Here is a 14,961-nt window from a genome sequence, read left to right as displayed (position 1 = left end):
CTGTCTCTATCAGAAAAGCAGAGACAGGTAACTGAACTCCCCATCAAACTGACTCAGCCAGAAAGCCGAAGCTCTGGGCCTTTCGGCAGTTCCCCAGCTCTACCCAGGTGTGCATTGTCACTGAGTAAAGAAGGAAGCCACCAGGTGTCTCGGTGGATCAATGGCAGGGCTGTTAGTTATCAGTGCCGGCAAGCAGGTGGAGCTTCAGGCTTCCAACCAGTGGTGATACAGCTCCCTGGGTGAAGTCAATGCTGGGCTGCAGATTGGCAAATGTGCCTCCAGAAGGGACGGCCAGTAGAGACCATTGGGCCTGTGCTCACAGACCCTCCCCTGGGGCCCCATCTATCGAAAGGAACTGCAAAGGCAAGGGCCGCAGGAGAAGTTCTGTCATCGATAGTGTCCAGTGAGTTCTTAGAGTGAACTAGCGGCCATCACCGCTTTTCCCCAACAGTGAGTCACACAAGTCACATTCCACGTGGCATGAAACCTGAAATTTGGGGAAGAGGGTGGCCGTTCAACCACGCCGACATTCTCCCACAAAAGCGTGCAAGATGAGTGTCTCATCATCTACACCCACGTACAGGCCCTGCAGGCGCAATGGCTCTGAGCGCACTTGACCAACAGAAGCATCAGACCATCGGACAGTCTAATTCCGCGGGTTCCCGCAGGAGACAGGCTTGGCACCTTGTTCCCACAAAGATAGCAGCCTTTGGGAAACCCAAGGGGCTCAGCGCTTGCTACAGAAAACCCCGCCAATGGCCAGCACGGAAACCCAGTCCCTGTGCAAGCATCTGACACTCCTCTTTCTTTCAGGAAACTCTGGGAATAAGATGGGATCTTCTACTTTCGTAGAGTTGCAGTCTCAGACACCACCCCCACCCCCACCCCCAAAAGTTCACTTTTTCCCATCTTACAGGGTGCCATGAAGCAGAATCAACTCGGTGGCCAGTGAGTTCGGTTTGGTTCAGAGAGCTTTGCCCGGTAGTCAGTTAAAAACAAGTTTGGCTCGTTAATCTTTTACTGGACACATGATGGCATGTCCTCCCTGCTTTCGAGGATGGAACAGAGTCTGCCTTTAAAAGTCAACTAAATGCTTCATAGGTTTTGCAGCACCCTGTTCCTTAAATCGAAAGAGCCTCTTGAACAGGCTTTTAAGATATCAACCCTCTTCCGGTCCCTTACACCACTGAGCACTTGACGGCAGCCATGCGGGAGTTTCCGTTCATTGAGGACCTTCCACACGGCTAGCCTTGGACGCGCAGCCTCCCTGCACCCCAGAGCCTGGACCACAGGCCCCAAAGCCATAAGATCTGAAAGCTAAGACCTTTTCCTGCGGTGGCAGCGCGGTGGAATCAGAGGCTGGGCCAGGACTCAAGCCTGTTTTACCAGTACGTCTAACCGAGGAGCAGGATTTTCCAGCCAAGTCGAATCACCTCAAAAAAAAAAAAAAATTCTGAGCAGAGCTGGGCAAACTTTGAGAAGGAAAAGCCTATCCCTGTCATAAACCTTTGTCCATGACAAAAATCTAAGAGTTATTTGAGAGCCATAAATGCATTTTTACAAACAAATGAATTCACCAATTTCTGAACATTCCTTTAAATTTTTGTACTTTACTTTGGAGTCACGTGTATGGGCGTATGCCAAGCCCTGGACTAAACAATATGTTCCCAAACTTCTTTGGCCTGCAGCTCCCTTTTCAGGATATAGATTATATATTATATAATATACATACATATATATTCCTCAATGTCTCCTGGGTAATTAAAAACATTTGTACTATCAGCATCCAGTAGTGCAATCTGCTTTTGTAGCCCCTCTGAAACCTCTCAGCCCCCCCCAACCCTGTCCCTGCATCTTTCCAGTGTCCCCCAGGAAATGGTGACACCCACTTTGGGAGACACTGTTCTAGAAGGAGAAAGAAAACATGGAGGATCAGAAGTTGTGCATATTCTCTGTGTTTATGCACACATGCAGTCTGATTTCAGCAACTCTCTCTCTCTTTTCCTCTGCCCCTTTTCTTTCTCTCTCCCTTCCCTTTGCTCGAAGTCACTCTCCCTCTCTCTTACACATACACCATACAATTAGCAAGCCCAAAGTTAGTGTAAGCCATCTCATCCAGCATACACTAAAATAGCAGTTCTCAACCTGGGGGTCGTGACCCCTTTGGGGGGGGGGTCCAATGATCCTTTCACAGGGATTGCACGATTCATAACAGTAGCAAAATGACAGGAAGTCACAACAAAAATAATGTTATGGTTGGGGGGTCACCACACATGAGGAACTGTCTGAAAGGGTCACGGTGTTAGGAAGGTGGAGAAACGCTGCTCTAAAATCACCGGCCCCACCTTCACCTGGTGACTCACTTCAGGAGAGCGAATGAATGGCCCTGAAAGCACTTACCTAACTGCCAAGGGCAGCAGAACAGGTAAAAGGGTGTCTCGGGATTCCTACCTTAAGCCATCATTCTAGGGGCCCCGCGGAGACCCGCAGAGAAAGAAGTGCTGCGCCGTCATAGGAGAAGAACTCTAGAAGGGGTATAGCTATTTTTAATCAGAAGCCTAGATATTCCCAACAGATGCACACTACCTGGAAGGCAAAGCTCTCAGGTCACCGCTTGCTTCAGAAGAATCTCTCATTTCTCTGGAGTTTTTGTTTTGTTTTGTTTTGTTCTCTGCGGGCCCCGGGTGGGCGCTCTATCAGCAGCGTGCACTGGGCTACAGAGCTCATGGAGTCTTCTCCAACTGCAATGGCTGGCAAATGCTTGTCTGCCTGGAGGGGGCATCCCAGGGTCGTCTGAAGGTCTTGGGCCAGCACAGGCCCAAGCACTCATCTCTTCTCAACAAAAATGGCACCTGGGGTCACAAGAGTCAAATGCAAACCGCTAACCACGTGACTGCCTTTCAAACACAGCCAGAGTCTCCATGGGAGAACTTCCAGAGGGTCTGCTTCCAGGAAGATTACAGCTCAGCATGGCATGGGGCAGCCAGTTCTCTGTCACACAGCTTCTCCATGAGTCGAAAATGGACTCTGTGGAACCCAGTAATGACATTCAACAGATACATTTTGAATATCAATTCTGTATTCCTGGGGGGGTTGCTAATAATTGACATCCTTGGCTGCTAACAAAAAGGTTGGAGATTTGAGTTCACCAAAGAGGCACCTCAGAAGAAAAGCCTTGGAAATTGACTTCTGAAAGATCAATCATCAAAAACCCCATGGCACTCACTTCTCCCCTGACACACATCTTTGAGAAAACCACCCTGCCATTGAGTCGGTTCCCACTCGTAGTGACCCTGTAGGACAGGGTAGAAGAGCCCCCGTAGGTTCCTGAGACTCCAGTCTTTAAACTCAGTGGAAAGGTTCATTCACCTTTCCCCTAAGGAGAGGCTGGTGGTTTTGAACTGCTGACCTGGCAGTTTGCAGCTCAACCCATAACCACTTGGAATCAGCTAAATGGCAGTGAATTTGGTTTGGTTTTGGAAGCATTTAAAGTAAAAACTTTGCAGGTATCTAAAATATGTCAGAAGGCAACATCATGAAAAATGGCAAAACGACTGGAATTGTCATGGAAACATCAGTCAAAAAACCAAACCCTGCATTTCACTGGGAAAATCTGCAGAAGATCTCTTGAAAGAGCGAAAGAGCAAACATGTCACTTTGGGGACTCTGGTGTGCCTGACTCAAGCTGTGGTATTTTCAAGTGCCCCAGAGGCAGGTGAAAGCGAGTTCATTGATAAGGAAAGCCAGAGAACTCTTGATGGCTTAGTGGTTATAAGTTGTGTTGCTAACAACAAGGTCAGCAGTTCAAAACCACCAGCCAGCCCTGAGAGAGAGAAAGGCAAGGTTTTCTACTCCCATAATGAGGTACAGTCTTGGAAACTCACCAGGGGGCAGTTCTACCCTGTTGTAGGGTTGCTATCAACTGGTAGGTGAGTGAGTGAGGGTGTGCAGAATTGATGTATCTGAATTATAGTGCTGAATGTTGACCTACCATGTACTGTGAGAAAAACAACAAAATTTGTCTTGGAAGAAGTACAGCCAGAATGCTCCTTTTTAGAAGCAAAGCTGGGGAGAGTTCTTGTCACATGCTTTGGACATGTTCTCAGGAGAGACTGACCGGTCCCTGGAAAAGGGCATCATGCTCAATAAAGTCATTGCAAAAGAGGAAGGCCCTAAAGCAGATGGATTGACACAGCAGCGGACACAACAATGGGCTCAAACATGGTAACAACACCAACCCATGTTTTCTTATGTTGCACATGTGGATGGAATGGCACCTAACCACAACACAGCTTTAAGGAAGCAGACTGCTACATCATTCTCCTGCAGGATGGCTGGAGAATTCCAACTACTGACCTTAGCATTCGCAGCATGGCATTTAACCACTGTGCCACCAATCAACCTCAAACTCACTGCCATCAAGTCAGTTCTGACTCATAGCACCCCTCTAAGACAGTGTAGCAAACTGTCCCTATGGGTTTCTGACACCAACTCTTTACAGGAGTAGAAAACCTCATCTTTCTCTCATAGAGCTGCTGGTGGTTTCAAACTGCTGACCTTAGGGTGAGCAGCCCAACCTGTAATCCACCACACCACCAGGGCTCCCAAAGAGAGATAATAGTGACTTAGAACTTCTCCGGGACAGGGCAGACCCCTCTTTGCAAAGAAGTTGGCCAAGTCTTTAATACAAAGCTTTCTGATGTGGAATGGTAGATTCAAATGTCCAATCAGACAGGTCACCAATAACACCGAGGCCAGGCCAGGGGTGCAGTTGTCATCAGCAGCCACAGATCATGCTTCCTCAGCATCCCCTCTCAGGAATAAACATATCGTGGGGAAATGAGACTATCCCAACCTGGAATGTTGGTGCGCGGACACCTCTGTGAGTCTGTTTCCGTTTCTGTTTGCGGAATGAGACTCCCTGCTTCTCAGGCGAAGGGGATGAATTGAACTTTCCTCCAGTATTTGGTACATATTTACTCTGAAAACCATGGTCGTACAGGTGACTACGGTCAGCTGGGAAGGGAGGTGAGACCCATGGTGTCCCGCAAAGCCCTGGGAGTCAGAATGGACTCTTGGCTCGAGAGGTTGAAAGAGGTCTGCCCAGTGCAGCAAGCTTTCAGAATGACAAGATGCACGTGCTGGGTCCCTTGCCCGCCCTGCCACCGTTCCCTCTAACATCTGTAACTGATTGCTTGCAAAGGATGCCAATGCCACGCCAAATGCAAATTCTAATTTACTCTGTCGCTACTTGCACGATGGTTTTTATGGGGGAGCGATTGACATCTATGGAAAAAGAGACTGTTTTTTCACTCATCCCACCGCTATTTCAAACCATCGTCAAGAAACCGTCCCTCACTCGTCCCAAAAATAAGAACCCAGCATTGCACAGAAAATCTAAGTATTTCAAAGATAAAATAGAATCCAATGATTGTGCACAAGGTCCTGTAATAATTCTCATGACTCTTCAGATAAAGGGAGCAGATAACGTGATCTTCAATAGGGAGTGCAATTCAAGTGTTTGTCGCTGATACCCAGGTTGCATTTGCTAGGGCTGGCTCCCTTCGGACTTTTATAAAAGTCAAGGTCACTGCCATCAGATCAATTCCAACTCAAAGTGACTCTGTACTATGGGATAGGGTAGCTCTGCCTTTGTGGAGTTCTGAAACTATAAAGGTTTACGGGACTAGAAAGCCTAGTCTTTCCCCTTGGAGCGGCTGGTGGTTTTGAACAGCTTATCTTGTGGTTAGCAGCCCAATGCAGTCACTACACCACCATAGGACTCCGGAAAGTCCCCTTTTCCAACTTAATTGGGCATTTAAGAGAGAAAACTTACAATGGAGTTTGATAGACATGGCTATCTCCAGGTGAACTTCTTCCAGGAAATGTGAATGTGTCCCAGATGCTGGCAGAGGCATCCTCAGAACAAAAAATCTTACCATAGTGAATGAGGGGGGGGGAGTGCGGAGTGGAGACCCAAAGCCCATTTGTAGACCACTGGACATCCCCTTATAGAAGGGTCTTGGGGAGGAGACGAGCCAGTCAGGGCGTGATGTAGCAATGATGAAAAATACAACTTTCCTTTAGTTCCTAAATGCTTCCTCCCACCCCCACTCCCCACCCCCCACTCCCACTGTCATGATCTGAATCCTACCTTGCAAGCCTAGCTAGACCAGAGGATGTACACTGGTACAGATGGGAACTGGTAACACAGGGAATCCAGGGAGGATGATCCCCTCAGGACCAGTGGTGTGAGTGGTGACACTGGGAGGGTAGAGGGAGCAGGGAAACGAGTACCAGGATCTACATGTGACCTCCTCCTGAGGGACAGACAACAGAAAAGTGGGTGAAGAAAGACGTCAGACAGGGCAAGATATGACAAAATAATAACTTATAAATTATCAAGGGCTCATGAGGGAGCGGGGAGCGGAGAGGGAGGGGAAAAAATGAGGAGCTGATTCCAGGGGCTTGGGTGGAGAGCAAATGTTTTGAGAATGATGAGGGCAACAAGTGTACATAGGTGCTTGACACAATTGATGCATGTACGGATTGTGATAAGAGTTGTATGAACCCCTAATAAAATATTTTTTTAAAAACAACATTAAAAACCTTTGGAAATAAAGATGGTACAAAAAAAGTCATTAGGAGCACAGAAAAGCAGACATGATAATGTCTCCACCTCATAGAATGATCATGAAACCTACACAGCTAACGTACAGAAAAGGCTTAGCACCATGCCTGTTAGATAGTGAAGACACTGAAATCAAGTCATCATCACAAAGACCCTGCATCACCCAGCTGTGTGCACAACGCACAGGGCCCCCTGCTGGAAGGCTTGCTCTCCTAGTTCCCTTTCACTGCCTACCAAAATCTCTGCTTCTTTAGGACCGACAATACCCTAATGATCGCCATTCAAACTCAGTCTCTGCCTGAACTATGAGAACTCTTAAAACAATGCCTGGATTCTCAGTGGCGGAGGTGGGCTGCTAACCACAAGGTCAGCTGTTTGAAACTAGCCTCTGAGGGAGAAAAACGAAGCTTTCTGTTCCCAGAACGAGTTACAGTCTCAGAAACCCACAGGGGCTGTTAGTTCTACCCTGTCCTCTAGGGCCACCATGAGTCGGAATCAACTTGATGGCAGGGAGTTTGAGTTTATAGTGAGTATCAGGGAATCCTGGTGGCCTAGTGGGTGAGCACTGAGCTGAAAAAAAACAGAATATCAGAAGTTTGAGGCCACACCACGGAAAAAAGATGCTATGAGTCAGAATGAACTGGGTCTCACTGAGTTAGGATTGCACCAAGCATTAGCCTGAGCCCACTGAAGGGCAGTGAGGCCAGGCTCTTTGATGGGTAGTAAGCGTTAAAGGGCCCCGCTGACAATTTTGGGTAAGCACCGGAATGCTAGGCCACAGAGCGGGCAGGACAAACCTGCAAGCTGCTCCTAGGGAGAAAGAGGAGGCTGCCTGGTCCCATAAAGATTTACAGCCTTTAAAAAAACTTTTTTTTTAAGTTTACAGCCTTCGAAACCCAGCAGAAGGTCAGTATGAGTCAGAGTTGACTAGCGGCAGTGGCTTTAGTAGGTTTTATTATGAAAGAAGCAAAGTCCCAGTGATGCTTAGAAGTAAGGATGGCAACATGTAGTCTCACATACGTGTGCAACTTCCTACCAGGAAAGACCCTGTCCCTGAAGAAGGACTTCGTGCTTGGTAAAGTGGAAAGTCAGTGAAAAAAGAGAACACTCCATGGAGCCTGGTGGCATAGTGGTGACGTGTTGGCCTGTGACCTTCATGGTCAAGAGATCAAAACCAACAGCAGCTCCACAGGAGAACGATCGGGCTTTCTACTAGGTAAATAAATAGTTACGGTCTCGGAAACCCAGAGGAGTCGCTGCACGTCAGCAATGCCTCCCGTGAGTCTGGATGAAGATGCTGCAGGATGGTGGGACGTGAGGATGATGCAGGACCAGGCGGTGATTGCTGCTGATGTCCATGGTGTTACTATGAGTCTGACCCAACTTGAAGGCACTTGAAAACGTATTCAAATGCATGCAACCAGTATTGGAAACCAGGAAAACAAAACTATCATTCAAGCACAATGTCTTTGCCAGGAAATGATCGAAGGATGCATAGTATTTACACCAAGGGGATTTGCGGTAGGTGTTTCTCTCTTATGTTTTAATCATCTGCTTTCTGAAGCATGACAACAAGGGGGTTTCCCCAGATCAATTTTTTTTAGAAGCCCACCCCCACAACCACCACCACCAATCCATCCAAATAAGTCCCATATGAATCTTGCCTTGATGATTTATAAAGTTGACGGTCTGGGACTGTCCTTTGTTTTGTTTTGTTTGTTCAGAAAGGGGTACTCAGGTCCTGGTGGAAAATGAGTTGAAGTGGACAGCTGTACTAAAGGGAGATTGACAACCGGGCTCTCCACCCCATTGAAATTTATCAACCCAAAGAAAGAAAAAAAAAAAACTTACAAAATACACACCCTTTACATGCTGCATCATAATTTACACACCAAGGGGTGAAGGGGGAGGGGAGAGATTTAAACTCACAAGGTTTGAGACTGATAGAATCTATGGTAAAAGCCAGTGGAGAGCTTTGGTTTTTTTCCTTCCTCCTTGGCTTCCTCAGAAGAGTTAGTTTGCAGCAATTTTTAATTAAAAACAGTTCCTCCATAAGAAGGAGGGTTGGGGCGGGGCCGGGGGGGGGCTTCAGAAAATAAATACGTCCACTAGGGCTGCAATTAGGTCTTCGAAGATCGCCTAGAGATCTTGGAAAAACTCAGGGACATTGGAAATTCTCATTTTTTTTTGAAAACTGCACTTTTGGTTTCATTTAACATTTTCAAAATAGCTTTCCTTCGCAACACAGACACCCCTGCCTCCACCCCCCACAGCCCCATCCCTGCAAACCTCCACAAATCCCCTGAGAAAACACTTGAAGTCTTGTGTTTAACACTGAAAATCATTCATAAACCTCAGGGCAAATCAACATTTTTTTTCTTTCTAAATTTCTGAGCAGGGGGGTGGTAGTGGGTGGGAGTAAAGAGTGGGGAGAGAGTTATTACAAAAGCATTTTCCCCTCCTTCTCTCTGCCACCTCTCCACAACACCTAATCTCATTTTAACTAGATGCCGTCTAAACATCAATGATACTAAGCCGGTCTATGAATAAACATGATGTTACAAGTTGAAACTCCTGTGACTGAAGGATAGCATGATGTCCCTAGAAGAAAGAAAAGAAGACTGGGGCCCCTGCCCCCCTCCCAGGGCCTCCCCAGGGAGTTGGCGCGTGGAGCTGAGGAGGGGTGAAAAGTCTTGGGATTTAAATTTCAAGGTCTTCAAACATTTTTAATATTCATGTTCAATCCTATCAAGCCAAAGGCGCGCGAGGGGGGGGGGAGGGGGGTAGGGGAGGGGGGAAACCGGGAACACAACCCATATCCTTGCTAATACATTCCTTGTGTGTGTGACTTCCAATTGTAATCACAGCTTTCACATTTGGAGCATGGTCTCCAGAAAAAGAAAAAGAAATCACAAAACACAAGGAACACACAGAAGGGAACCAGCTAGGGTAATTTATTTAAATTATCTTACTGCCAAGGGGGGCGGGGGTAGACTTAAACATTTTCATTTATATGGTGGCATTTCTGGTCACCTGAACTAAGGAGTAAGGGGCAGACAAGTTCACTGTCATCACAAAGAATCATACAGCCTGGCCTAATAAACTTCCTTAAATCCAATCATAAAGAGTTGAAAGCCCACCCTTAAAATAACGATAGGGATTGTTCATATACTTTCAGTGATATATATATATAATCTTGCAGCTGAAGCCTCAGGAAATGAAGGAAAAATACTGGGTTGATTATTACTGTAGCCATTTACGGAAGAAACGCTGGATTGTCCTTAGCCAGTATTTCCACATTCTATCTGTACTCTTCTGTGCAGTATTGATCCATGTGACCAGGCAGTTGTGTTCTGCCAAAATACATGAGACCTCGGAGTCCATTCCAGTCTGGGAATATGAGGAAAAGACAGGGTCAGCCCAGGCTCCCGTTCCCCCTGAAAATGAAAGCCCCTTTCAGGAGAGTGAGAAATACAGCGACCACCAACAAGGGCACAAGGAAGACTTCTTCTTAATTCCACGGGCTTCTTTACGAACTTCCACTGCGATTCGGCGTCTGCATTTTCCAGAACAACTCAAGCAGAGTGGCATCTACACTGTGCGTTGTGGTCGGCTTTCTAAGGCATTCACGTTACACAAGGAGGCCAGGTCCTGCACGCTCACGGGCACTGGATTTCCTTCACCTGCCATGAAGACGAGGCGTGAGGTAACAGACCACAGGGGAGGGTGAGCACTTGAAGGCGAGGGTGAAGTAGATGGCAGAAATGGCTTCAGCTCAACGGGAACGGCCAACACACCAAGAAAGCACCAGGAGGAAGATGTCTTATACACACACGCATGCACACACACACACACACACACACACGCATGCCTCAACCACTCCAACAGGCATCCAGTCAATTCTGACTCATAAGGGCCCTTTGTCCAAGGAAAGTGCCCAAGGAAATTACAGGATCTTGTCTTGCCTCCCTTCTATGGCCTGTGTTCATTGGCTAGTGGACATCTGTTCATTGAGCACCTACTTTCCCCCCACCCCACCCCACCTACCACCACTACCATTTGTCGGGACGTTTATGCCACTGTGGTGGCTTGTGTGTTGATGCGATGCTGGAAGCTATGTCACTGGTATTTCAAATGCCAGCAGGGTCACCCAAAAGGGGCATTTTTCATCGGGGCTTCCAGACCAGGTAGAAGGACATGGCTTCCCCCTTGGAAGAAAGGAGCAGCCGAAATGGTGTGAACAATTCTGTGTTGTGTAGGGTCCCTGTGGGTTGGAACTGACTGGACGGCACTTAGCAACAACATCACTTTGCCCCTCGGTTTTCTCCACTCTGCCGGCTTCATTCAGTACCACTGTGGATTTGAGCTGAGAAGGCGAGCAAAGTATCTGCGCTCTTCAGTTCAAAATGCCTTTCTCAGAGGAAAGAAAACCAGAGCTTTTGCAGAGGGAACTTTATTTTCAGAATGGACAGGATGATGCAGGTAATTTGCAGGTGAGGAGCCAAGGTCCAGCTCAACTAGTTAGGGAATGGCAGAGAGAAGTTGAAAACCAGAGGAATGCTCCCTCCAATGCCCTTCCAAGGAAGAAAATTGCTAGAAAATTGGATTTGATGCGATTGGATGGAGAGAAATGCCTAAGTCCCCAGAGACAGCACCCGAATGTTAGGCACAGGGATGAAGGGGTATGCAGTCCCGCCATGCAGGTACACATCATGGTTCTTTGGGAATTTTCTTCTGAAAAAAGGCATTTTCTAGAACATGTCGCAAAACTTGGTCCACTGGGCATTTCCACTCACTAACTCACTGTCATTCTTTTGTAAGCCAAGTCTGTGTTCCCAGATTCAAAAAGGCATGGAGAGCTGAAAACATTGCACTGATAGATGTGAGTGTGTGTGTGTGTGTGTGTGTGTGTGTGTGACTTATAAGGTTGCAAGAAGTAATTATGGAAGTGGGCCCCAGGAGGGGGAGAGAGAGAGGTCTTCCTTCCTGCATTGCTTAAATTCAAAAAGTGATTGCTCAACAATCTGCTCTTGTCCGTGTGTAAGCAAACTAGAAACTCGCCGTAATCCCTTTGACTCTGTCTTCTTACAACCCACCCCTCTATGGGGCTTGGAAGGTAAAGGCGTGATGTAACTTTTCTGTGAAAAGTGATTTCTTGAAGTACTTTCTAATTGAACATAGTGTGCAAAGAGTCACCTTTAATGTTAAGAATTCAATATCTTAGGAGCAATGATTTATTTCATTGTCTTTTCTCATGAAATAAAACCCGATGCATGGTGGTGTGTTTGTGTACTGCTTGGCCAAAAGGAGGTGGGGGGAACAGGGTCTAGACCATGCTGGGATAATGATAAAAAAAAAAATCTCTCTAGGGTGAGGAGAAAACTCCAGGAGACAGTTCACAGTAGTGGCTTCTTGTCAGTCAGAGAGGCTTTAAAAAAAACACTGTAAGAGACTGTCATTGCCAGCTGTCCTCTCCCCACTCTTGAGCTCTGTCTGACATGGTGTTTTCTATTCAGAGCAAAATTTTCAAAGTCATACTCCATAATCTGAAAGTTGAGTCCCTAAGTTTAGCTCTCACAAAAGATAATGTGTCATTCTGCAGACCCCTAACTGTGAATGGGAGGCTTCTTCAAGATCTTTTCTCAAATAGGAGACAATAATTAGGACCTTGCTCTTCTGCCCTGCAGCTACTGATGAGTGACAGGGTCAGCAAGCCACTCAAACGAGTCTCAGGGGTCAGAAATGTCCCAGTCCTGTGTGAGGACCCCAGGAGAAATGGGGCCTCAAGACAGCCTTCTGGGTTCCTAACTGCAGAAAGGTGGAGTGCCTCTTCTAGAACTCCTCAGAAACTTTCCAAAACATCAGGTGCATGCAGGCTGTTTTTAAATTCCGTTGTTGATCAAGAATTGACTCATAATGATCTCTAATCTATTTTTTTAAACACCCAGCATACTTTACACAGCATTTAAGGAAACAACTGTGTATTGAAATTGATGGGTGCCTGAACTACCTAAACCATTTTTCCATCCTCCTAATTCTGAAGCAAGCTACTTCAACTAATAGTGTGTCCCGCACTCCTGGAAAAGGTAAACATTTCAACATATAATGACTACAATGAGCTGAATGAAACACACACACACACACACACACACACACTTTATTAACAGCTCACCACCCTAAGCAAAACAGGGGTTAACACTTCTATAGAAGCTGTTGGATTCTAGATTCTCGGGAGAGCAATTGTATCCATTTTAGCTAACTTCTATGATGGATTAACATGTAAAGAAAATAACAATGATTAAAAAAAACAGCTCAGTTGGGAAAGAGAGAGAATATCAAATCTTTCTCCAGGAGTTAGCCAATCAGAAAGCAGGTCACATCTTGTTAGCTGCATTAAATACATTAAACGTCATGAATTCTCCATGGCTCATGGTTGACAATTCCAGCATATGTGTTTTATTTTATAATACAACCGTAAGTGAGTCTTTTATTTCCCCCCCCCCCCAGAACTGGGAGTCTTACAATCTGAAATTCCACCACAGTTATTCCCTTTAAGAATAAAAACCTATTTGACCATACATGCTCTGGGCATTTGCAGCCTGCAGAAGAAACGTCCATTCCCAGCGAGTTCCACTTCCCAGGTGACTTGGGTGGACCCACTACAAACTCCTTTCCAGAACACGTTGCACAAAGCCCCAACTTGCAGGCACCTGGAATCCCAGCAGTGGCCAGACCCGCCCCTCCAAGTTAGCTCAGCAGAAAAGTCAACAGGCATTACATATTTAAATAGCAGGAGGCTAGGCTGGAGTTTTGCATTTAGAAAGTTCTGAAGTGGCTCCCTTTCAGCCCCTGACTCTGGTCCCCTAGGAGGCACGGTATTATCCCCCCCAGGGTCCCAAGATCAAAAGTATGCAAAATCTAGACCTTACTCAAATGCAGATCCAGCTCTTGGGAAAGATAGGGCAGCCTGGGAGACACCCTACTAGTGTGGAAAGTCAGGACCCCCAACCACCCAACAGGGCCACTGGTTGCTGAACATAAGTAAGTGGCTATTTACAACCACGAGTCCCCTCCAGGGGCAGTTCGGATAGTATATTGAGCGAACCTTTTTGCCCTATACCTGGATTCTCAGAACTTCGCAAAGCAAAGGCAGGTCACTGCAGACTTCCTTGGGGACTGGCTTTTAAAAAAATCTTTCTCTGGATGGAAAATGACCAGGAAACCCCCAGCAATGGTGTCTCCACGCACTCGAACCGCTGGACTCCGAACCGGCAAACCCCACTCCCTGGGGAAGCGGAGTATTCTGGAGAGGCAAGTGCTGGGTTGTCTGTCTCAAGATTCCAGCAGAAACTGTCCCCCTGTCCTCCAAGAGTTGCAGTCCCTGGAAGCTCGGCCGTTCAAACTAGTGACTCAATCCCGGAGCTCTTTCCCAGGGACACGGCAGTATCTAGTGGGACACTTCCATGAAATTCCTCCTGAAGCCCTAGGAGATGCCCACTGCACAGTTGGAAGGAAAACACACGCGCACACGCCCAGGGGCTGAAGAACTTACCTCTGTGCGCGATTGCAGTCTCTTGTTCATCTCGTAGATTCGGTACTCTGGCTGCACCATGTACGGGGTATGCCTCCTATAAAATGGGCCGAAAGGCGAAGAATAGAAGGGGTCCTGGGGCGTGCTGGACATCTTGCCGGCTGCTGGAGAATCAAGCTCAAGAGAGTAGCAAGAACGTCCATGCAGAGCACATGGGCTATGTTCTTCGCGGTTCAAAGTAGGCGAACGCACACACACGCGCGCACACACATCCACGCGCGCGCGCGCGCGCGCCCCGAGCAGCAGGCAGGCAGGCAGCCGGAGCGCGCTGGCCGGGAACTGCTGTGGGGCCCACGCCGGCGAGCGCGGAGAGCGAGAGCGGGAGAGGCGGCTGGGAGGAGGGAGCGGGAGGGAGGGCGAGGAGGCCGGGAGGAGGGAGCTCCAGGGAGGGAGGGAGGCAGGGAGGGAAGGAGGGAGAGAGACATTGGATAGCTTTAGGCATCGCTGCTTGTTTTTTAAAGAAGCGGTTTGTGGAGAGGTCATTTCCTGTCCACACTGGGAACTCCTTCGCAAATATCATGCTGCTCACAATCTGACAGAGGGCTAAGGTTCGGGTTGCGTTTTTTGTTTGGGGTTTTTTGCTTTTTGCTTCTTCCAGCCAGGAGCCTTCACAACCTGATTGCCAAGCTTGTTAGCATAGAGGTGGTTTAACCGGGATGGAAGCCTCTCCAGTTGTCATGTGTCAGAAATGTGATCACAACCAAGCCCAGAACTCACTCATAGGCAAAGATCGCCCTCC

At 47.4% G+C, this 14,961-nt stretch overlaps 1 protein-coding gene across 7 annotated transcripts in view; it reads right to left on the bottom strand.

Annotated features, from left to right (window-relative positions):
• The window catches only part of LDB2 (LIM domain binding 2), a 423,583-nt gene extending 409,048 nt beyond the window's left edge, over positions 1–14,535 (bottom strand). For all 7 annotated transcript variants that reach the window (XM_075544501.1, XM_075544503.1, XM_075544502.1 and 4 more), the window contains exon 1: positions 14,184–14,535. In XM_075544501.1, coding sequence (XP_075400616.1) covers positions 14,184–14,315 — 132 coding nt within the window. In that variant the 5' untranslated portion in view covers positions 14,316–14,535. The remainder of the gene's footprint in view (positions 1–14,183) is intronic.
• Positions 14,536–14,961: the final 426 nt, after the last annotated feature.

Source organism: Tenrec ecaudatus, chromosome 3 (genome assembly GCF_050624435.1).
Source record: "Tenrec ecaudatus isolate mTenEca1 chromosome 3, mTenEca1.hap1, whole genome shotgun sequence".
Classification (NCBI taxonomy): Eukaryota; Metazoa; Chordata; class Mammalia; order Afrosoricida; family Tenrecidae; genus Tenrec; species Tenrec ecaudatus.
The sequence above is the reverse complement of the archived record's forward strand: the minus strand, read 5'-3'. Positions and strand labels throughout refer to the sequence as shown.